The sequence below is a fragment of the Papio anubis genome, chromosome 13, assembly GCF_008728515.1.
Source record: "Papio anubis isolate 15944 chromosome 13, Panubis1.0, whole genome shotgun sequence".
NCBI classification, from domain to species: domain Eukaryota; kingdom Metazoa; phylum Chordata; class Mammalia; order Primates; family Cercopithecidae; genus Papio; species Papio anubis.
In genome coordinates this window covers 84,503,734-84,528,132 of record NC_044988.1, presented here as the reverse complement: position 1 = coordinate 84,528,132, position 24,399 = coordinate 84,503,734, and the positions used below count along the sequence as shown (strand labels likewise).

Here is a 24,399-nt window from a genome sequence, read left to right as displayed (position 1 = left end):
ATGTTGTCCTAGGAGAATCCTAGGGGATAATCATAATAGCTAATATTTACTGAGGACTCTACAGGCATCATGCCATTTAGTCAACCATAGCTTCTAGTAAGTCTTAACACCCACCCCATTCAAATATGCACAATGTGAGGCTGAAAACGTTTAAGTAGCTTACCCAATACCATGCAGGAAGTACTTGGTGGAGTCAAAAATCAAACCCGGTTCCCAGTCCTGAGAGGGTGGTTATAACCATTTCAGTAAGGAAGTCATGCTCAGCACCCTAATTCTATTCATCTTCTGATGAGAGAGGACTAGACACAGCAAAGCTAAGAAAGAGACAAAAGCTTGTCTTTTGGGTCCTTGTGTTCTTTGACAGACTGGTTAATTTTGCTATCTCCAGCTTGCTCCTTCAGGCTTCACCTCTTGAAAAAACTGTAATTAAATGATTAGCATGTGACCCATAAATGTAATATATTTTCTCTACTAGACTTTATGCTGCATGAGAGCAAAGCCCGATCCACATCACATCCCCGCAACCAGCCCGAGACCTGAAGCACAGACACACATAAGCAAGTGCTGCCCAAGGAAAGCCATGAATGCCCTGCAGGCTGCCTGGAATCCCCCTGCTCCAGGTTCCCACTGAGCTCTACCCGTCCCCCACTGTGTGTGTCATAATTACCCCTATGATTGCCTTCCCTGCCACACTGGACTGTACACCACTAAGGTCAAGAACGTTAGGGAGGCAGGAGCTTTGTCTGCTGGAGTTCATTTTCCCCCAAAAAAAGGCCAACCATGGGCAGATGCACCATTAGCACAGTCCCCAAAGGAGATACCCAGGATTGTGGAATGGTCTTGTGAAGGTCGATGCATAGATATTGCAGAGGAGTGCTTTAACTTCTAGGTAGGTTACTATTTTCTTAAATCTCCTTAGGGAACATAGAATTTTCAAACTGTAAGGGCTCACGGGCAGCCTCTAAGCCAGAATCTTTCAGACTGGATTTTAAAAAGAACCTCAGAGGAGATTTGGGGGCTGCTGTGAAGAGACAGGGAGGTCAAGCAGGGGATTCTCCTCAACTTATATCAATGAAAGCCCCTCCACTTATCTGTTTTGTACACTGAGCCTTCTCATGAAATTTCATTTGATGAAAGGGTTCTGTGGGGAAAAAATAGAATGTTTTTGTAAATTGCTGCCCTAGGTTAGCATACCTCATTTTAAAGAGGGTGAAACTGAGACATAGAGAAGGGAAAGATCTTTCTAAGATCTTCCGCCAGTTGGCAACAGGGTCAGTGTGGAATCCCAGGTCTTCTGACTCTTGCTCTTGGAAGCCAGGGACAATATTAAAAGTTTCAGAATTAAGACATTCTTTTAGAAAAGAAAAATGAACAGAGTCTTATTCTCTCAACAGCCTTAACTCATATGGACTGAGCCAAGGATGACTAGTATCTCTGTATCTATTAATGCATACCAAATTACTTTAAATCAACACTCATTTATTATCTCATGGTTTTTAGAGGTCTAAGCACAGCTTAGCTGGATTGTCTGCCTCATGATCTCTCATGAGGTTATTGTCTGTGTTAGACAGGGTTGATGTCCCATCTAAAGGCTGAACTGGGGGATGATTAGCTTCCAAGCTTGTTGATGTGGTTGTTGGCTGGACTCCATTTCTTGAGAGATATTGAACTGAGGGCCTTAGTTCCTTGATGGCTGTTGGTCCAAGGCCACCCTCAGTTCCTTGCCACATGGGCTTCTCCAACAAGGCTATTTACATTAACAAAGCCAATGAGAAAGAGAGTTGCCAGGCATGGTGGCTCACACCTATTGTTAATCCTAGCACTTTGGAAGGCCGAGGCAGGTGGATCACTTGAGGTCAGGAGTTCGAGACCAGCCTGGCCAATAAGGTGAAACCCTGTCTCTACTAAAAATACAAAAAAATTAGCCTGGCATAGTGGTGGGCACCTGTAATCCCAGCTACTCGGGAGGCTGAAGCAGGAGAATCACTTGAACTCGGGAGTCGTAAGTTGCAGTGAGCCGAGATCAAGCCATTGCACTCCAGCCTGGATAACAAGAGTGAGATTACATCTCAAAAAAAAAAAAAAAAAAAGAGAGAGAGAGAGAATCTATAAGCAAGAGGCACATCACAATCCTGTGTAATCTAATCATGGAAGGGATATTCCATCACCTTAGTCATATTCTGTGTGTTAGAGGAAAGTCGCTGGGCCATCCCACACTCAAGGGGAGGTAATTGCACACGTATGAAAATGCCATGAGGCAGTATCAATGGGGTCACCTTAGAGTCTGCCTGCCACAGCCTCCAACACTCCAGTGTCACCAATTTCTGGCAACTTCTTATCAATGACAAGTTCACTCAACCCATCTGTACTCTCCCTGATGAGTAATAAAAAATTATGGCAGCCACTAAAGTGGACTAGTTTCTGTTTAGCATCCTCCCATGTATATAGTGGAGTCAAGTGTTTTGATTAGCTGTCTTAACTCATTGGGTAGCCATAATTTCTCCTGAATTTCACCCCAGGGAGGGGTCTTTCAAGGTAATGATTCCAAATTTATTTTATTCTAATAATTTTATTTATCAGTCAATGTGACCAAAACTAAAACTCATCCATTGTCCCCCTTCTCAATCTATTCCTCTCAGCAGATATAATAATAAATAGTAACATCTTTGATTAATTCTTTTTTCCTTACTATCCCCACGTACAAAATATTGTAGTCTCTACTGCCTTGACAAGCAAATCTGTTCACTGCCTCCCCACTTTCTCCATCATCATCCCCTGCCCCACCTCCATTACCCCTGTAGTTCAGGTCTTGGCACCTCACAGATGGGCCACTGCAACAGCTTTCCCACTGGCCCCCAGCAACCCAGCCCTCCCCTTCTTCAACCTGAGACATAGAGGTTAACATTCCTAGGCCTCAAGATTCCAAATGCTTCTCCTCTGCCTGCAAAACAAACAAACAAACAAACAAACAAACAATAACAAAAAAAAAAAAAAACAGATATTCTGACATTCAAGATTCTCCATGATCTTGCTTCTGGTCTCTAAACAGATCCTGTACTTCAGCTGTAATTCATACTCTTCACATCAACCCTTTTATTCCTTTTATGTCCTTATAAATGCCATTCCCTCATGCCTAGATATCCTTTTTTATGTTTTTCACCTATTCATATTTTTCTCTCAAAATTCAGTTCAGGCACCACTTCTTCCAGGTAAATTAGATGCCCCTTTACTGTCATCTCATTCTACCTATGTTTCTTTTTTTAAATCTGTCATCTCCTTTATCATCCTGGAATGGACTGTCTGCCCCTCTTGACAATATAGTTCTTAAAAGAAAAAATTGTATCTGGTTTATCTGAAACCTAGCACAACCAGAATAAAGTTAATCTTTAGCAATTAATAGGAGTCTTTGCTATGTCCCAGATTTGGACATCCTCTTCCTTAGCAGTTTGCTCAGAAAGCCCAGAACTTGAAGTTGTTTTCACGCTTCACCCACTGGCTTGCAAATGTGCAGTGTGGTGACACAACATGTGACAGGAGGAAACCATCCCAGCCCTAGGACAGGAAACTGTCTCAGAACACAGACCTCAAGGAATGTGTTTGCTTTCAGAGGTGGCCTTCAGGATAAAACACAAATTGCTTTGGATTTGGAAAAACCAGTACCAAGGACAGAGGAGTCCTGTCTGGGGATTTTAGGCTGAGTCACAAGAGATAGCTGAAAATCTGGAGGTTAAAACAAAGATCAGTCAACAACTAATAGGAAGAAAGAACAGGCTCAAGGGAGGGATGGAGACAAAGAGCTGTCTATCTTGGACATGGAGAAGCTCACATCCCATGAGAAGAAATGAATAATGGTTAAGAGTATGACTTTGGCATCAGAATCCTCTGGGTCCGAGAGGTATTTGCTTGCTATGTGATCTTGGCCAAGTTACTTAGCTTCTTTAAGCTAATTTTTTCTTATCCATATTAAAAGCAAAGTAGTAGCACCTAGTTTAAAAGTTTATTGTGATGATTAAATGATGTAGTTCATGAGCATTGCTTAACACAGAAACTGGCATTCAATATAAATGTTTTGTTGTCATTGTTTTGTTACTTGTTGATCAAATAGTTCTTGATGATAAGATCCCACTAGAGAAGCAGTTCCCAAAAGTGTGTCATGTGGAAAAGCATTCTCATGGAAATCACCCAAAAAAGGATTTTGTGGCCAAATGAGTTTGGGGAACACTTGATACCCTTCTGTTCTTGGAAATGCACAGCTCATGTGTCCATTCAATGCATAATTTTAGGGCTGGTGATACAATAGAAACTAATACAGTCAAGATCCCTTTATTCATGGTGTTTACATTATGGTGGGGTATCTTAGTTTGTACAAGTTGTTACAACAAAATACCATAAACTGAGTGACTTACAAACAACAGAAATTACTTTCTCACAGTTCTGGAGGCTGGGAAGTCCAAGATCAAGATGGCACCTTCTATGTCCTCACATGGCGGAAGACATAAGGCAGCTCTCTGGGGTCTCTTTTATAAGGGCACAAATTCTATTTATGAAGGCTCTGCCTTCATGATCTAAGTACCTCCCAAAGACTCTGCCAACTAATATTATCACACTGGTGATTACGTTCCGATGTGTGGATTTTGAGGGAACACAAACATTCAGACCATAGCAGGGGGAAGGCAGACAATAAAAAGGAATCACATAAATTTATAGCACAATTTCAGGTAGTGATATTTGCTGAGAAGAAAGACAAAACAAGGTAAGGGGATAAACAATGACTGGTGGGGAGAGGGGTGCTCTTTTAGATGGGGTGAGAGGTGAATGTGCCATTGTGCAGACATCTGAATGAAAGGAGAGAAGGAGCTCTGTAGGCAATGACTAGGAGTTTAAATTTTATTCTGAGTGTGGTTAGAAGCCAATGGATGGTTCAGGGAAGTAGAGTGCATCATCTGAGAAATCTTGCTGTAATTAATCTATTCGACTTTCATTAGCCCAGTATCTCCAAACATACCTGACCATAGGACGTCTACCTAAAAATATCGTGCAGCGTAGTCTGGGAAATTCTTCACTGGAGTACAGGGCTTCGTAGATTTTAAAGAGACTGCAAATTTGCTCTTTTTCATCTAGATCTGCAGTAAAAATCCAAACATACTGCTTGGGACATGATAGGTATGCCCAGGAAGGAAAACCTAGCTCTAGAGGTAAAGACAAGCAGGATGTCATCCTAATTAGCAGCTCTTTTTGGCCAAGACAATCGATGAGCGCAGCCAGGCCTCAGCAGATTCTGGAAGCCCATTTGATGCCAACGGAAACTCGCCAATATCTACCCAAGGCTAATAAGTGTTTGCAAACAGTACACCTTGGCTTAAGTATTCTCCAAAAAGGAAGTGCATAAAACTTGAGATCCAGCAGAGGTTCTGGGAGAAAAACAAAGGTCAAATATTTTGGTGCTTACATGTGCACAGCCACCAAAGAGCTGCTGAAGGTCTGGGAAATGGAAAGTCAAGGTATCCACTTGAATGCTGATCTCTTTCTTTATGGAGCAGTAAAAATTTAAGTTTTTACCTTATCTGAACTGAAGAAAATTCCTTTAGGAGTCAGCCCAGTGTAGCTCAATGTAGTTGAAAGCACACATTTTAGAGCCACAAATAAATCAGGATTCAAAAGCTAGCTCTGCCTCTCAAGCCAGTCCTGGAAACTCCCTGAGTTTCCATAATAATACCTAACTCACCAGGTTGTCATGACAAATGACAAGATAAATGATAGCATGAATAAAAAGCATTTAGTATAAGATTTGTCATAAAAATGTATATAATAGCCACTCAAAAAAATGTTAGTTTCCTTACTGTTTAATTCAATCTGTATTTAGTTTCATAATAGAAGCTGTCATTTATTGAATAACTACTATATTCCAGCAGAGGTTAGCAAACCACAGGGTGGCAGCCTATTTTTGTAAATAAAGTTTTATTGGAACACTGCTATGCTCATTTGTTTATGTATTATCTATAGCTGCTGCCTCTACGATAGCAGAGTCGAATAGTTGTGACTGAAATCATCTAACTGCAAAGCTCAATGTATTTTCTATCTGTTCACTTAAGGAAAAGTTTACTGACCCCTTCCAGTCAACCTACTAAATTTTTATACTTACTTTCCAGTCACCTTAACCTAACAAGGTGGATATTATCATACCTATGCATATAAAGAGATTGAAGCAGAAAAAAAAAATCAACTAGTAAGTTCCCCTCCAAAAACATAATGTTAAACTCTATACCTAAAAGAAGTTCAGAATAATGATTAAAAGTTATTCGTTTGTATGATTCATCTTCATTTGCCTCTGCCTTCCTCTGACTTGTATTTCTTTCTGACTAAATTTCTTGAATTTCCTGCCATATGCTGAATTAAATGATCCTATTTAGAAGGAATTTTCCCTCCTTTCCTTACTTATACAAATAGGTTGTTTTTTCATAGAAGTCCATGCTTTCAAAACTGAAAGTGGTAATTTCCAGCCCCTCTGAAATGCTCTCCTGCCTTGACTGATTTCTTGGAAACCACGCTTTTTTTAGATAGTACATAGTGTGAAGCCCAGTTTTCCAGAAATGATAGATTTTTAGCTCCCCTGTCTGCTACTTCTCACTGTATCTTCCTCTCACTTATTAACCTTCTCTCCAGGTCAGACTCAAGGAGAGCAGGCTTTTCTCCAGGGGCTTTAAAGATTTGCCTAAGACATAGATGTTATAGTCCGCCTGGCCTATGCTGTCCCCTCAAGTTCACGACTATAAATAAAATAGTTATGTGAATCCCAATTCCCAAACACCATCCTACCTTGTTCCATTTTGCAAATCCAACAACTCTATTCATATTAATTATGTTGAGTTTCTCTCTGATAGTTAGTAGATAAATATTAATTCTTTAACTTGAACAATGAATCTTACTTCAAAGGTAACTTGATATAGCAGAAAGAGCATAGACTTTGAATTATAAGACTGTTCTTAATTCTGATTCAAATAAATGCTGACTGGGCCACTTACATAACCTTCTTAAGCCGTCGGTTCTCTTACCAGTAAAATACAAACAATGCTCCCTAATTCCCACAGTTGGTAACATGATTAAACAGCATTTGTAAAGTGCCAGGCACAGTATAAATATTGACTTACTTGCCTCATAGTTTAAATTGCTCAAGATCCTCTAACACAGGACTTCACATTTTATCCCAGACAGGTCATAGGTATATTGCTGCTTCCTTCTAATACAGGAGGAAATGAAAGGAGAAAGGGTCTAGGATTTGTTCTCTATCAGTTCTTCCCCTATCGTGTGCCATCAAACCTAATCCTAATCCTGTGACTCACTTCAAACAGAATAATCAAGTAGATTTGGGAAACACTCTATAAACTGTCCCCTTCTTGGAGATTTCCAACGAGCATGAACCTATTAAACATCCTGGAAAATCCTGAAGTAAAGAAAGTTGTGTAATTTGTTTGGCTTAAAATCATATATGGTTTAAAATAACATTTTCCAAACATGTTTAATTAGGAAATCTTTTTCCCTCACATTAGTACCTATCAACATGTTGTAGATTACACTTCAGAAAATGCTGTTTAGAGTTACACAGCTAAGTTAAAGCCAAGTCAAGGAGGTTAGACATATCTCTATTTTTCAGGTTCTTCTGCAGTTTTTCCTGTCCTGCCTATAGATCATAAAGATGTTTCGTTGCCAGTAGCTTCTCTGGACCCCGACCTTAGTTATGCAAACCATCCTTTAACATAATTAAAACAAGTGAATCAGTTCACCTGATTTAAATTTCTGTTCCCCCTTTCGAGCTATGTGATCTTGAGCTGTGTGAGCCTCAGTTTTCTCATCTATAAACTGTGAAAAATAAAGACAACTACCTCAGAGGTCTTGGGGAGGATTCACTGAGATAATCCACAGAAGACACAAGAAGCAGTGTCTGGCACAGATGACATATGCAATCAATGTTCGTTATTATTGTAGCATTTAGATGGTCCCATTTTGGAAAAGTGAAAATAGACAATGAAAGTATGTTTGCTTTGCCTGAAGTAACACAAATTTATTACTGGAGTAGTCTTAGTTTTCCCTGAGAGTCTGGTTTCCTGCTTCCAGTCCTAGAGACGTATTTTTGTTTCACGAGTCATATTCTATCAAAATGTATCAGACTTTATTGAACTTCATTTAAACAGGATTTTGTAATTGTCAGTGGCTCCATCTGGCTCCTTCTGATGCAAACCCCACTCAAGCAGGATTCCATTCATTTGAATATTAGCACATTGGATCGGAAAAGATTTCCAAAGCTGTCTGTTTTGCTATGCCAAATATTTGGTGTACGCATCAACACTCCCCACTCCTGTCCCCATGGTTGATATTGCTAATCCATCACAGCACCTTTTCCTGAAAGCCTAGTCATAGCCACAGAATCTTTCTCAAAGCAGTTCCAGGTAGTTATGTCAGCCCTTTGAGTTGAAACGTAATTGATCCCAAAGCAATTCCACTTCTTAACCAGTGCCTGAACCACCTCTACGCTATTACTCTTTTATTTTTTAATATGCCCAATGTCATGGAGCTCCTTCATAAAGGGAAACACGAAGGAAAAGGAAAGAAAAGGAGAAGATATACTAACATTTGGGTAACGTTTATTATTAATATGTCAGGCACTTACAGCTTTGTTGTCCCATTCACTGTCTCAAACATCCCTGGAGAGATTTTATAGTTGAATAAGCCACAATTCAGAAGGTATAGAACGTTGTCCAAGGCTCCCCAGCAGATAAGTAGAATTTGATCTCAAGTCTTCCTGACTCTAAAGGCAATGCTCCTGTCTCTCCCATTGCAATGCCTTCTTAAAATTTTTCAGGGTCTTTCAGGACTGTATTTCTGACATTGGGTGGCTGATAACAGTTTCACAAAGGCCACCATATCACAGAGCCCTATTCAGAAGTTCTCTTACTTAGGGTTGTGTTAGTCTGTCTGTACTTTGTCGTAATCAGTTCTTCCTAGATAAATCTCTTCCATTTCTTAACCTTGGCTCAAGACTTTGAGAACTGCTTTCCAATGCTTGTGAAAGAATCAACTAGATTTCTTAAAATTCTGGATGAAGACCAAAATAGAAGAGGTCATTGTTCCATTGGGAAATGAATTCAAATCTATTTTTGAAACAATTTTCCAGAATTTTACAGGAATCTATATTGTTGCCACTTGGTCAGAATCACTTTTTATTTTCTTTTCTGTCTAGGCAAGAAATAGAAGAGAGAAAGCAAGTGCTCTGCAGTTTTATTTCAAAAATTGAAACCAGACCACACCAGGGCAGTTTGTGGTCTGAATGTATCAATGGATCTAGTCATATTTCATCTGAGCATTTCTTAGGTATACTAAACCACAAATATGAATCTCATTATTGTGTCTGGATGGAAATATTTTATGGATTAAGATTTGTGGATTTAATTTGGTTGGTAATGGAACTTCTGTTCAAGGGGCAGGATGGAGGAAGTCGTGAGGCACCACCAATGCTTAAGCCAAACTATGGAAAGAAACAGTATTTAGAGGGTTTTGTATTTAATGTTGGCCATTTGACTTGGGTCTAAAGTGAAATTCAAAATAAAGTTCAACAAAAATATTGTGAAATTAGCAATGGACCACAGATCACTAGAACCAAAGGGATGTTAGAATTGGGAACCATACACGGTTGCTCATTTTACATGAGAAACTGAGGCCTCAAGAGTGGATGTGACTTGCCCAAGGTCACACAATGACCCTGTTGGTCAGATATGCTTGGCAGAAGTGGAGCTCAGAGCTTCTCCTCCAGATCTTCAATTTATTGCACTTCCTGTTATATGGCCTCATAAAAGGCCAAGTATCTGGGAACTTAAAAAAAAGTAATGAAGGTAAAAAATTTTAAATGAGGAAGGGAGACCTAGATTTAACAACAGTACAACAAAATGACAAATACTGCAATGAAATTGAAAGTGCTACTAACTAATAACCCAGGATGCTTTCTTCACACCAAAACCAAATTTTCATGCTGAGTGCATCTTAGGCCTGGCCAAACTTTATGACCAAGTTTATTTGGTCATAAAGAAATCTTGTTTCAAAGTAGAAAGCACTGAGCTCTTAAAAGCCCTTGGGTTGATGTCTAGAATCTCATGGGAAGGAGCTAGGTCTGTCTTTGTCACTTTTGTACCCTCTGCACTTAGTGTAGTGTCTGGAACATAGTAAGTACTCACTGAATAACTGAATGAACAAAAACAAACTAATTCAGAACTGAGACTGTGATAAATTCCTTGATACATCTTGCCAAGAAATACATTCAGCTTCATTTTATTTAGTATAAATATATTGTGCATTTACTATGTTCTAGATAAAATGTTTTGTGTTGGGCTTTCAGAGATGAATGTCTCAGATATATCCCTGCCCTCATAGAGCTTATAGTCTACATACAATCTAACTGCATGCAGAATAACTGTATGCAAACCAACTGTTTATAGACTAATACAAATATAAGCTAGAATTAGCTAATTTCCTAAGAGACGGAATTATGCACGCATAATAAAGCCATTCCAAATCTTTTTTTAAATGATAAATGAAATAATATCATATCAATTCCCCAGACAATTCAGAAGAGAGAAAGATAAATTTAGGCCAAAGTTACCTGATAAAACTTTCAATAGTAGATTTTTTTAAGCAGCATCTTGAAGGACTGATAGATTTATTCTCGCAGAGATGGCAAAAAGGCTTCTAGAAGCCTTCAAGGCATCTGGAACCCTCGCTCAATGATCACTGAGAAATGGCAGCATCCCAAAGGTATCTGTTATCGTGCTTCATCTCCATAGCAGTCACAGGCTGTCTAGCATCTTAATGGTCTACTTCTCGGGGATTGATTGTATACTGCTTTGAGCCAGGTGTTGGGAAGCTATATAGTCAGAAGTTGGGGCTGGTCTTGACTCACAGCTCCTTTGCTTGGCCCTCCAGCACAAAAGGCTGTATAAAATCATGGTTCAGAGCCCTGACTTTGGACTCAGATGGGCTTTGGTTCAAATCCTGACTCCATAACTTAATAATGTCTGAACCTGCACAAACCATGTAAAGACTCTATGCCTCAGTTTTATCAGCTGCAGAATGAGGGTGCAAATACTATCTCATAATTTTATGTGAATTTGAAATTGGAAATTTAAAATGCTAACTAAGCACAGGCTCTGGCAAAATCAACACTTAATAAATTATAGTTAATGATATCTGTATTACTTATGATGGTGATGATAACGATGTCAACTTCCTGATTATTATTATTATTATGTTAACTTCTTAATGATCTTCCAAGGCCTCTTCAACCAATATTTGGTGACTGTAAGTCTTTGCTTTTCTAGGAAGCCCTCCATGAACTTCCCAGTGCAAACTGACACACAATTATCTCATTCAGGCTGGCATTAATACCAGACCTTGCTTGTATATGATCTTCTAATTTCTGAGATCTCTAGGAACAAAAAATAACTGCTTACTTGGCCTATTTTCCGAAGTACCCAGCACATTGGGAGGTCCATAGTAAGTGAATAGCAATTCGCTCTTGAAAGAATGTTAACATTTATACTCTTGCTATTGGCTTGGGAGTGTTCACCATGTTCTCAACCTGCAGTGGCACTTAAGAATATCACAAATACTAAATCAGCTACACATGAAGTTAAAATCAATTGCAGCTGGGTGCAGTGGCTCACGCCTGTAACCCTAGCATTTGGGGAGGCAGAGGCGGGCAGATCACCTGAGGTCAGGAGTTCGAGACCAGCCTGGTCAACATGACGAAACTCCGACTCTACTAAAAATACAAAAAGTTAGCTGGGCATGGTGGTGGGCACCTGTAATCCCAGCTACTCAGGAGGCTGAGACAAGAGAATCGCTTGAACCTGGGAGGTGGAAGTTGCAATGAGCCGAGATCATACCACTGCACTCCAGCCCGAGCAACAGAGTGAGACTTCATCTCAAAAAATAAATAACTAAATAAATAGCATTTTGTGACTCTTTGGGAGGAAATTATGAGCTTTGTGATTATACGGAACACATTTATCTTCTTCAGTGTCGTATTGTTCATACTTACCTCAGGGCTTGGCACGTATGTACTGAAAAAGTAGATAGTTGGATGAATGGATGGATAGAGAGACAGAAAAGCAAAAACCTCAACAGGGCCAAGAAGTCTAGAAATACTTTAACACAAATGCGCTCCAGGATCCCACCACCTATATTTTTCTCTGGAGATCATTACAATAACCTCAGACTAAGAATTACTGAATGACTTTCGTATGCACTTTTTTTAAGTTTTTTTCTGCCAGCTTTATTGAGGTATAATTGACAAATTAAAATTTTATACATTTAAAGTATACAATGTGGTGATTTAATATATGTATACATTGTGATATGATTACCAGATTCAAGCTAATTAATACATCCATCCCTTTACATAGTTACCTCTGTGTGTCAATGATAAAGACACTTAAGATCTACTACTATCTTAGCAAATTTGAAGTATACAATATGTTATTATTAACTGTAGTCACCATGTCATACATATACACTCCTTTTTGAAGGCCTCCCGGTGGTCTAGAGGAAAAGATCAATCTCAGTTGAACTCCTTGACCCAAAGGCAAAATCTCTGGATTTTAATATCAGCTTTAATAGTTAATTAGTAAAAGTCACCACTGATCACCTAGTGACTCTCTGTGGGTGTTTCAATTCAGTTATTCTCTTAAATAACTAGGTAGTATGGCAAATAAGTTTCATGTGATATACCTACCTCTATTTATATACTACTTAATTGGCTGCCTGAAGTGATGATTCAGAATGATTCTTAAGTAGGGTTCCTCAGAAGTGTGTTGTTATTGATTAGCTGTGTCTGCCCCATGCACTAGAATGAAGTGTTTTGTGCCACAGACTTGCCATGCCTGTACCCAGTGATCTTCTACAGTTGCTTCTAAGTCCTGCTCAAGCATGATTTTGATTCTATAATTTGATGTCTGTCTGTGTCTTTGGAAAGTACTGAGAAGCTGGGCCAAATATTTCCCGTTAGGAACACAGTCTTGAAAGACTAAACCACAGGCAGTCTATTCTGTAGAAAGCCCTGGCTCAGCAGCATGGACAGCCATCCCAACGGCAGCACTGCCCCTGAGAAACCTTGGCCAGGGTCCTGACCTCCCAGAAAAGAGCCCCACCCCAGGCTAATTCGTTTGCTTTTCTTGCTACTGAGTTAAAAGAGATAGGATAGGAGGAAACCCAGGGTTGTAGCCACAGCCTCCTCACTTTCCTAAAAATTTTAGAGTGTCTCTGCTACTTGACAAATTGAAACACTAAGATGTACACATTTCCATGGAAAAAGCAACAGCAGGAAAGAGAGGGCTTCCCAGATTTGTCTTGTAGATCTTATCCTTCAGAGACTAGCCTTCTGTTAGAAATGCTGTCTCCAAGCAAAAGACAGAATAATCATATAATACCAAAACACACCAGTTGCTAAGGTCTCCCTCTTTTTAAGTGTTAGCTACTGAATGTTTTGCCTGTATTATCTCATTTTTCTCACTTTCAGTTGAAAGAACTTTATTGTGCAGTTGATATTAGTGTTCCCATTTTACAGATGTGAAAATTAAGGCCCAGACAGGCAATGTTACACAACCAAGACAGCTACTGGATGGAACCCTGTGGATTTGCTACTACCCAACCATTTCTGACCTAAAACAGTGGTGATTCCCACTTGGACACAGGAGGGGGAACATCACACACCGGGGCGTGTTGTGGGGAGGGGGGAGGGGGAAGGGATAGCATTGGGAGATATACTTAATGTAGTTGGCGAGTTGATGGGTGCAGCACCCCAGCATGGCACATGTATACATATGTAACAAGGCTGCACGTTGTAGCACATGTACCCTAGAACTTAAAGTATAATAAAAAAAAGAAAGAAAAGAGTGGTGATTCCATGTGTTTCAAATTAATAGCAAGTGGCAGAGTAAGGATCTAGCAGTGTTTGACTGATGCGAGAGCAGATATCCTCAAACATTGCACAGATGTTTCTTTGATATTTGTCAATGTTAGTATTTATCATTCTTCGCAACAGGTATCTGTTTACATGTCTGCTTTCTATACCAAACTGTGAGCTCATTAAGGGCAAGACCATCATTGGCTTCTGAAACACCCCCCCACCACTAGGCTATCCCATAGCCTGTTCTTACATTTGTTCAACACATCTCTGTTGAATGCAAGAATAAATCATTTAAAAAATAATTCTCAGTCCTCTCGGATAATCGCTGGCTCCCCCAACATCTTAACCGGACATCAGTTAAGCCACTGTTCTGCCTAAATGGATAACCACTTCTCAGTTCTGGAATTCTTCAAACACCTAGGGTTAGGAGGGTCTTTACTTTGGCAGTTAGAGTTTTCTCAGTTCTCTTATGACACAGGTTGTGCTGGACTCACTCAACTATGGAGATCAGATGTCCTCAGGGAAAAAAAAAATCCACACTTAAGGCTGTTTCCTGGCTCCTCTCTCTTCCTGACACATTCCAAAAAGGAATTTATGGATGTTGGGAAGGACAAAGGGTGAGGAATTTCTAGGACATTTAAGAACGCCCATGTAAGCAACTCTACGCTTGACAGGCCATGCACAATAAAACCCTTTTGCCTGTAAGTGAGAAGAAAAATTTGGTATAAGCTGCCTCATGGGTTGCCAAAATGATGTGGAAACAAATTCATCTGCATTTCTAAACGACAGGAATTCTCCTTGTCCTCCCAAACCTAGAATATTTCATGTACGTGCTGAAGTCAACAAGATAAATATATTCCATGAGGTACTAAAAATGAAGTCATAGGCAACTAATTCTGAAACATGATTCTAGCCAGTTGGAAGTTTTATCTTTATCTAAAAATGAAATTGTTTATTCTCCAGCTGTGATCAGGGAAAAATTCAGATTGTTGATTTCTTCGTCTAGCAATGGTCTTTGTCCTGCAGTGAGGTGCCCAAAAATAACTGTTAGTCTATTCCCTGCTGCTTCCAAAAGGTTAGCTACCAAACAGCTTTACTAGTAAAAGAGAAAAAAAGAAGGACTTGACAGCAAGCCAATAGGCATCTTAATGTGTAAAATTATGTGCTAAAAAGCCATTAAGATGGGCATGACACTGGCCTTGGTTTCTCAACCTTATAAATAAATTGTTATCTCACAGTAACGCTCTGAATAAAAGTCTGTAATGCCAAAATCCGAAGAAATGATTCAACACTGATAACATTTAATACCAAGGCAACTGAAATAAGATTAAAGCTTAACATTTAACCCCTCTCTTACCCCACACTCCCCCCAAAAGCTTTCAGGACCATTGTTTTCATCTTCTTATTTTTTGTAGGGCGCTTGGGCCATAAATGTACTAGGTATTTGGATAATGGGGGACTAAATATTAAAGCCTATATTCTACCCAGCCTTCTCAACAGATGACTAACTGTGAGCAGTTAGGCACCTAGCCTTACAGAGGTGCCACACAGCTTACTGAGTTAAGTACCAGCTTTTCATGTTGATCTTTTATATCTTTCCTAATATGGCTTCTGCCAACACCATGTAGTCTCTGCCTCTCCACTTTCCTATGCATTATTTCATACCCTAGTAGAATGAGACCTCTCCATATTCCCTGCATACTACACCACCTTAGCATGTGTCTGGCACCCACAAGGATAAGCCACTATTATTACAGCCATCTTCTTAATTCTCCTCACCACCCATGCATTCCAACTTCTTTGCCTTTTCTCATGGTGTTTCTTTTTTCTAGGATGCTGTAGGCTTCTGTTTGAACCCACCTACTGGAGTTATATCCAACCATTTTTCAGAATCTTGCCCGTCTTTCTAGTACATCTCAAATGCCACTTTTTTGAGATGTCTTTCTTGGGACCCTCAATGGGTATGAGTTGGCCAGTCTCTTTTGTTACTTGTTATAGTCATGAATGTATCTCCCTGATTCCCCCATCCCTTCTGAAGACAAGGTTTTCTTTCTGATCTATTCTGTATTTGATCAGTGTTGTCATTACTGCTGCTGTTATCATTAGCTGTCACATATTAAGCACACCTTAATGTGTGCCAGACACTGTGCCAGTAGCTTAACATGTGTCTTCTCATTTCATCCCACTCTCCTGCAACACTATGAGATAGGCATATGTATCCCCGGGGAGAGGAGGCAGGGAAAGTGAGGTTCAGAGAGGAAAGGGATTGGTCATAGGGAGCAGCTGCTAAAGTGATAGAACTGTATCTGAACACAGGTTTATTTTGCTCCAAAGACCAGACTCTTTCCCCGATACCCAGCTGCTTCATTAACAGAAATGTTTAGATGGCTGAAGGGTATGGACTGAGTGCTCTCAAAACTGGAGCACAGCAGTGCAGGGACAGCAGAGGAACGGCAGTCATGAGTTGTCTTTGACAAGTTCCTCCAGCTTCTAAGGAGAGGCTGAAGCAGACAGAAAGAGACATCAGACTTGGCCAGAGTGGTTCCTGGAGCAATTTGGTTTTAGTTTGACGTGGGGAGAAGATTCTCACGAGACTCTAAGGTGTGCAGAGGGAGGCAGAAAACTATATTTCTTAACTCAAGGACAAGGTTAGGGGAAAGGATGCTGATCTGACACAGGGTAGTTATCTCTTCAGATCTGCAAAGAACAATAGCCTTGAGGATTGTTTCTCACTTGTACCTGGATATGTTCAAACATGTAAGGTATGGAAACTACAATGCACATACATGCTTGCTATAGTTAATTGAGTTAGTTGCTAAAAAGAAGCCATTTTTTCTCTCTAATCCCCAGGCACTTGTATCTGAGGTACTCACCCATTTTCATTAGTCAAGAAACTTAACAACATTGAAACTTTCTTGTAGATTCTTCTCGACCTCTTTAAGTCTCAGTCTCCTCATTTTGTACCATGGGCTTAGTAAAAACAAGCAATCCTCTAAACTAGTGCTGCTCAATAAAACTTCTTTGGATGACAGAGATGTTCTTCATCTGCACTGTCTCATATTGTGACCACAAGCCCCATGGGCTCTTAGGTGCTTGAAATGTGAGTGATCACCTGAGGAATGAGATTTTTAATTGCATTTAATTTTAATTAATTTTAATAATCACAGGCGGCATATTGGACAGAGCAGCTCAAGACCAATGAATTCAAAGTGTTTTACCTCTTTTTAAATTTTCTATCTCATGGGGAAGTTTTTATTGTGGATTTTTTTCACCAGATTAATTAGTTTGTGAGACATTGACAGGGATGGAGATACATAGAAAATCTCACAAAAACAATTTCATAATTCACAGGTATTTATTTGACTCTAAAAATTAATTTTGGTAAAGAAAGAAAGACACATGTGTCTTCTTTTGCATTAGATACATAAGCTGAGGCAGAGCAAAGGCAGCACAACACGCTTAGCTTGGAAATAGCTTTGTCCTGGGTATGTGACTCCAAAAATCTGTATTTTGCACCAATGCAAAGGCTATGTCTCTTCCTGATGCCCTTCTTTGCAATCATTGACTTACCAGATCCTTAAATATCACCATGAAAGATATACACACACTTACATATATAACATAATATGTAATATATTATCTATATTATATTATCTTTCATTGTTTTATAATATTTAATATGTTACATCACATATTATAATATAATAATATATATAATATAATTGGAACAACTATAATATTATATATGGTGAGATATATATATATATATCAGGGCATGCATATTTTCTGGGATCACTGAGAGAGGAAAAGTTCTCACTTTGCTGCAGAACTCTTGTCTTTTCTTAAAAACAGACATATGCCAAAGTAGGGTTTTCAAAGTTTAGGAGAAAGAAAATCCTAGAAAAAAAACACATTCATTAAAGTCCATATTTTTCGTTACAAATGTTTCCCTTTATTAAGCTCTTACTGCTACCGAAGACTGTGTGCCATTTCTTTTACACACATTATCTCATGCACTATGAGGACTCCCTTAACACATTTATTGATGACAAGACTCTAGCTTATGGTCACAGATAATATCTTGCACAAGGAACAGGAAGTGATCAAACAGTAATTCAAACCTAAGACAATTTGCCTATAAAACTTGTGCCCTTCAACACCATTCTATTTACATTCTGGTGCTTTGGAACCTGCTACATTCCCAAAAAAGCCCTTTCTATTGGGTGCCAATTCCAACTAGAAAAGCCTTTCTCCTGTTGTGCTGAAACTTGTCTTCTCATAACCAACCCTCCCTCCCTGCCCCATCCCCAGCATGTAAACACACACACACACACAGGCACTTGTTCTGTCCTTAGGGGCTACAAGAGGCAAGCCAGTGCCTGCTTTGCCAGGATTTATACATAGTAACCCTGACTCACTCAACCTTGGTTCTCTCAACTACAAAATACATATGCCCAGGTCTGTAGTCCTTCCTCCTACAAGATATTTTCCAGACCTTTTACTGCTGATCGATTTTCTATAAAGATTAGAATCTGTTTGTGTTTTCTAAAGAGTCTCTGTAGAATAAGTTGCTCATTCTGAAATTTAAAAAGTCCTACTATCAGAACACGATTCTTCATGTCTAACCTAAATACCTCCAACTGCAATCTCAAGTAATTTTCCCTGGGTTCATCCACAAAGGAGACTTAAAACAGCCAGTTGTCTGCATGAGAATATTTCACATTCTTAAAGGTCATTATTTGCTCCCTATTTTTTCCCTCTCTCATATAAATATTTCTAGTTCTAGTAAATTTATCTCCTCGCCCACCAGTGATTTCTGCAGCTCTTCTTTGATCTACATCCAAGTTGCTGCTGAGTTTAGGACTGTATTCAACTAGGAGGTCAAGCTCAGGCTTAAGTAAAAGGAGGCTATTGGCATGGACTCTTGTTAGGTTTTGTTCCCAGGGGTGCAACAAAATAGGAACTACTGTTTAATGAGTGCCTACTACGGGCTTGACACCATGCTGGGTACTTTATGTACAGGTCTCTAATCCTTAATTTTCTCTGGAAAGGTTTTGACTCCTGTGTTATAAATGAGGTCATGGTTTAGAGAGGATAAGTAGCTTGCCAAAGTTACAGGGCTGATGAGTGACATTTGAACCCAGGTATGTCTAATTCCAAAGCCTAATCATTTTCTACAACACTGAAAATATAATGGATTTTTCCCAAAGTACAAAAACACCCGCCTTCCCTCAGACCACCATGAGCCAATAGGAAATACACAATGTTCAAGAATAACATACTCTTTCCCCCAACGATGCAACATTTGGTGGTACCGGTGCACATCTCTTAAACACACAGTGAGAAATCCTCACACTACTCACACTCTGGTCATTATTACTCTAAACTCATTGCCTTGGAGTCTCAATCAGCAACTATAATGGCTTTTTAGATGGAAATTTAAGTCATTTAGCAACACACACAAAAGTGTCAGGGAGAAGTCCAAAAACATTTCAAGCTTGGCCCGTGGCCCTTTCTAAAAAAAAAAAAAAAAAAAAACCTAAGAATTGATGGGAAAGGAGTAGGAAAGTAGAACTTTGTGAAGGTGAAGAGAGTTAGAGCAGCTATTCTAGTAGACTGTGCAACCAATAAATATTTGTCCAGTAAACACGTAAGATGGCCAAATTGGTTTGAAAGGAGAGAACATGCCAAGTCTCCTTTTTTATAATAATCTTCATTCAGTGGCCTTACCTACATTACAGACCCACATATTGTTAGTTAAGGAGCTAATTTCAATGAGAAAGCATGCTCAAAAGAAGGTTGGGTGTTTTTTGTTTCTTTGTTTTTTGGGGTTTTTTTTTTTTTTTTTGGTTTTTGTTTGTTTTGTTTTTTTGGGGGGGTTTTGTTTGTTTTTTTGTTTGTTTGTTTGTTTTTGGTCTAACTAGGAGAAGATGCCCTAAATATATATTACAGGAATAGTTGGTAAAGTGTCAATAAGAATATAATTAGAATGTGGTGGGTATGTGGATAGGACCTTCTTGGTTAAATGCAGTATGCTTTCTCAGTCTTTAGGCCCCTGATCAGTCATATAGAAATGTTTCCCAGTTCAATTTTCTTTGCCACAATTCCTCTCTAAGTTTTGCAAAGGCTTTCTGTCATGAAGAAGGAGATGGTCAGTTGGGATCATGTTGATGCATTCTATCATTAGGATAAAATCTTTCCAGAAAAAAGTTAGAAACCTTCTTATAGGCTGAGCAATCCAAGCACCACCACTAATTAACATAAACAACTAACTTACAATGTGCAAATATAAGAACATCATGGGCATAGGGAAGTGTCAATTTCTAAATGACATGTTAAAAAACAAATATTAGCCGGGCACGGTGGCTCATGACTGTAATCCTAGCAATGTGGGAGGTCAAAGCAGGTGGATTGCCTGAACTCAGGAGTTTGGGACGAGCCTGGGGAACACGGAGAAACACTATCTCTACTAAAAAAAAAAAATACAAAAAATTAGCTGGGCATGGCAGCATGCACCTGTAATCCCAGCTACTTGGGAGGCTAAGGCAGGAGGATCGCTTGAACCTGGGGGACGGAGGTTACAGTGAGCCGAGATCACGTCATTGCACCCCAGCCTGGACAACAGAGCAAGACTCCTTCTCAGAAAATAAATAAATAAATAAATAAATAAATAGCTCTTCAATTATCATTTGAACTTTACTCAGGTGCATTCCCTAATTAAAGAAAACCATGAATGACTTCATATCATGTGTAGATCACTTTCACATGCCTCCATGGCATTGTTTTAGTGAATATTATAACTGCCATTTCTTCCTGTCTTTATTTAGTTTCTCAACTGCCTCTGACAAGTCCCCTTTTCTCCGCTGCCTGATTGCCCCTACCGGTGAATAGCTCTGAGACAGATGAATAAGATAACTTGGCAAAGTGAGAACTGCTTCATGGTAGCATATTCTCCTCCATATTCTGTTCCCATCTAATTCTTCTCACTATTTAAGTCTCAGTTTAAATTTTACTCTCCCTTTCCCATAAGCTATGCCCCACCTTTCTCTTGACCATTCCTTTTTATTTTCAAACCCCATAGGTAGTTATACACTATACCACAAAACAAATCCTATACATTCTTTCTTGCTTTGCTCCTTAAGTACTGAATGGATTATTCCATTTTCTTCTTAATTCTATTGTTAACTGCCCTGATGGTATATATACACTTGGTCTTGTATTTATTTCTCCCACCCTCAGACCTCTGTAAAAATGCTCTAAGTACTTGTTGATTGGAGAAGACATCAGAGGCTCTTGGACATCGTTTCTGAGCTGTGAATTTCAGTTTAGACAACTGGTTCAGGAATATTCTGTCAGGCTCTTCTAAAAACTGGACTTTTGAAGGTTTTGGAAATAAATCAGGGAGCAGGGAAACTGAGGTGCAGAGGAGTAGACTGAATGCTATGCTGACAGTCACATAACTAGTAAGAAACTCGACTGGAATTAAAACTCAGTTTGCCTCCTAGAGTCATCCTTTATATTAACCTCTACCTCTCATGACAGGAGAGAACCAGCAGATGGTGTGAAAATCAGTTTTGAAGATCAATAATAAGAGGCAAGAGTTACTGAACATCTACCGGGACTAGGGCCTTTATAACACTGTAATAATTCATTCAGAGGACTTTGTGAATACTGAAGGAATTACTGAATACACAAATAACTTCTACATCATTCTTTTAACCCTGTCATTAGCAATTATGATCTTCACTATACAGAAAGTGAAATAAGGCAAAGAAAAATTACATAACTTATCCAAGGGACCAGAGCTACAGCCAAGATACTAACCTGTGTCTATTTCATTTCAATATTTTACCTTTTTCTCTCTATTTTTCTGTCTCTTTAAATTTCCAGAAGTTGAATAGTGAGTGAAATCATTCCTTCAAGTGACAAAGTTCTTCTAGAGACCATTTTATGTTTTTACAAGGGTATGTAATGAAAGATTATCAGGAGAGCTTCAAATACAGGGATATAAAATCAAAATTCACTTGGAATTACAGATATTCAATATATTCAATAGTAGATACTCATAATTTTTTTCTTCATCTTTCCTTCTAGAAAATAATTCTTTCGAGAAGATCAGGGACAACGGATTTGAAGTCTACTTTGTGCTTCTAAATTCCCAATTCTGCTGAGAGTGAGACACCCCAGAACCGTAGAACCCCAGCAGCACCCAGCCAAACCCACCTCCACCATGGGGGCCATGACTCGGCTGTGGGCAGGTGTCCTTCTTGCTTTGCTTGCCCTCCTTACCGAAGGTGGGGTCCTCAAGAAAGTCATCCGGCACAAGCGACAGAGTGGGGTGAACATCACCCTGCCAGAGGAGAACCAGCCAGTGGTGTTTAACCACGTCTACAACATCAAGCTGCCAGTGGGATCCCAGTGTTCAGTGGATCTGGAGTCAGCCAGTGGGGAGAAAGACCTGGCCCCACCTTCAGAGCCCAGCGAAAGCTTCCAGGAGCACACAGTGGATGGGGAAAACCAGATTGTGTTCACACATCGCATCAACATCCCCCGCCGGGCCTGTGGCTGTGCCGCAGCGCCTGATGTTAAGGAGCTGCTGAGCAGACTGGAGGAGCTGGAGAACCTGGTGTCTTCCCTGAGGGAGCAATGTGCTGCAGGAGCAGGCTGCTGTCTCCAGTCTGCCATAGGTATGAGCTGGCGACCGGCCCAGTCCCACACTGTGCAAATACGGAGAAATGAAGAGCATAGCAGCATCCATCACTTGCTTCCAAAGTGGGCTCACTAGAAAACTAGCTTCCCAGAGTGTTCATTACAAAGAGATTTTATGTTCAAATAAATGTGGAGACTGCAGCCATCTCTCTCCTGCTTGGAGAAGTCATGGCGACAACTGCTTCTCAGAGGAATTTTCAGGCTTCTGATAAACCCTGCTTTGAAAAACCCTATTTCACCTTAATTATAAGTTTCTAAAACGTATTTGACCATGAAATCTACCCACTTTCTACCCCAAAACCTATGAGTACGCCATGAAATTTCTCCCCAGAGAGCACTCTCTGATAGGTATTGGTGTGGCCCCATCACCTCATTGTACAAATAGAGAAACTGAGGCCTGGAAGGAGGATGGGATTCCTGAAGGTCCTCCAATAAGGAGTTAAGTTCCTCACATTTCAGTATTCTTACAAATGCACAGTGCTGCCTGTGATAGTGCTGAGTCTATAAGAATTAGAAAAAAAGTTCCAATTTAATAGCAATTATAATGATTACAATCATATAAGCTACCTCTGTGTAACAGGCACTGTTGTATTATCTCATTTAATCCTCCCAACAGCCCTTTAATAAGGTTAGATAAGGGGAAGATAAGTCCTCTTCTGCAGATCAAAGAAATGAGACTCAAAGGGATTAACCCACTGGCACAAGATGACCCACTGACACAAGATGACACAAAGAGCAATAAGAGATAGGGGCTTTGACTGAGTGCAGTGGCTCACACCTGTAATCCCAGCACTTTGGGAGGCTGAGGTGGGCGGATAACCTGAGGTCAGGAGTTCAAGACCAGCCTGGCCTACATGGTGAAACCCCATCTCTACTAAAAATACAAAATTAGTCGGCTGTGGTGGTACATGCCTGTAATTCCAGCTACTCAGGAGGCTGAGGCAGAAGAATCACTTGAAACCAAGAGGCAGAAGTTGCAGTGAGCTGAGATCATGCCATTGCACTCCAGCTTAGGTGACAAGAGCAAAACACCATCCAAAAAAAAAGAGAGAGAGAGAGGGAGAGAGACAGAGAGAGAGATAGGGACTTTGCATGTGCCTGTGTGTCTCCAGAGCTCATACTCTCCCATGGATGCCCTGTTTCCACATGCATCTTATTTCAAGGAATTTTGCTGCTTTGGAATTATGTCTTTGTCTCCAATAACTAAAGTTGATAAAGCTATGAGTTTCAACAACTTCAAATCAGAGCTGAAAATCTGTGTCCGCCACTCAGAAAAAATGTTCTTCAACAATTAGTTCAAGAGTAAACCTGGCTGGCCACAGTGGCTCACGCCTGTGATCCCAGCACTTTGGGAGGCTGAGGGGAGCGGATCACCTGAGGTCAGGAGTTCAAGACTAGCCTGGCCACGGTGAAACCCTGTCTCTACTAAAAGTACAAAAAATTAGCCGGGCATGGTGGTGCACGCCTGTAATCCCAGCTACTCGGGAGGCTGCGGCAGGAGAATCGCTTAAACCCATTTGAAAACATTTTCTTTAGGCATAAGTTAGTTTATCTTCCACTTCTGCCAACTCCCTGGAAAAATGCAGATGAGAATACGCAGCAGGAGTCATGCTAAGTAGTCAGTTAAAACGATTATTTAGAGCAGTGCTCTCTAATGAAAATATGAGTCATACATGTAATCTTAAATTTTCTAGCAGTCATGTGAAAGGAGAAACAGGTAAACATAATTTTAATCATCT

The 24,399-nt window shown here is 39.9% G+C and overlaps 1 protein-coding gene across 10 annotated transcripts in view; it reads left to right on the top strand.

The window, feature by feature from the left end:
• TNC (tenascin C) overlaps nt 1-24,399 on the top strand; it is a 98,495-nt gene that overhangs the window by 5,073 nt on the left and 69,023 nt on the right. For 9 of the 10 annotated variants that reach the window (XM_021927217.2, XM_017949607.2, XM_017949608.2 and 6 more), the window contains exon 2: nt 22,046-22,638. In XM_021927217.2, the coding sequence (XP_021782909.1) occupies nt 22,182-22,638 (457 nt within the window). In that variant the 5' untranslated portion in view covers nt 22,046-22,181. Of the gene's footprint in view, nt 1-144; nt 890-22,045; nt 22,639-24,399 lie in introns of those variants that run through there. The other variant, XM_021927215.2, reaches the window with a different exon arrangement.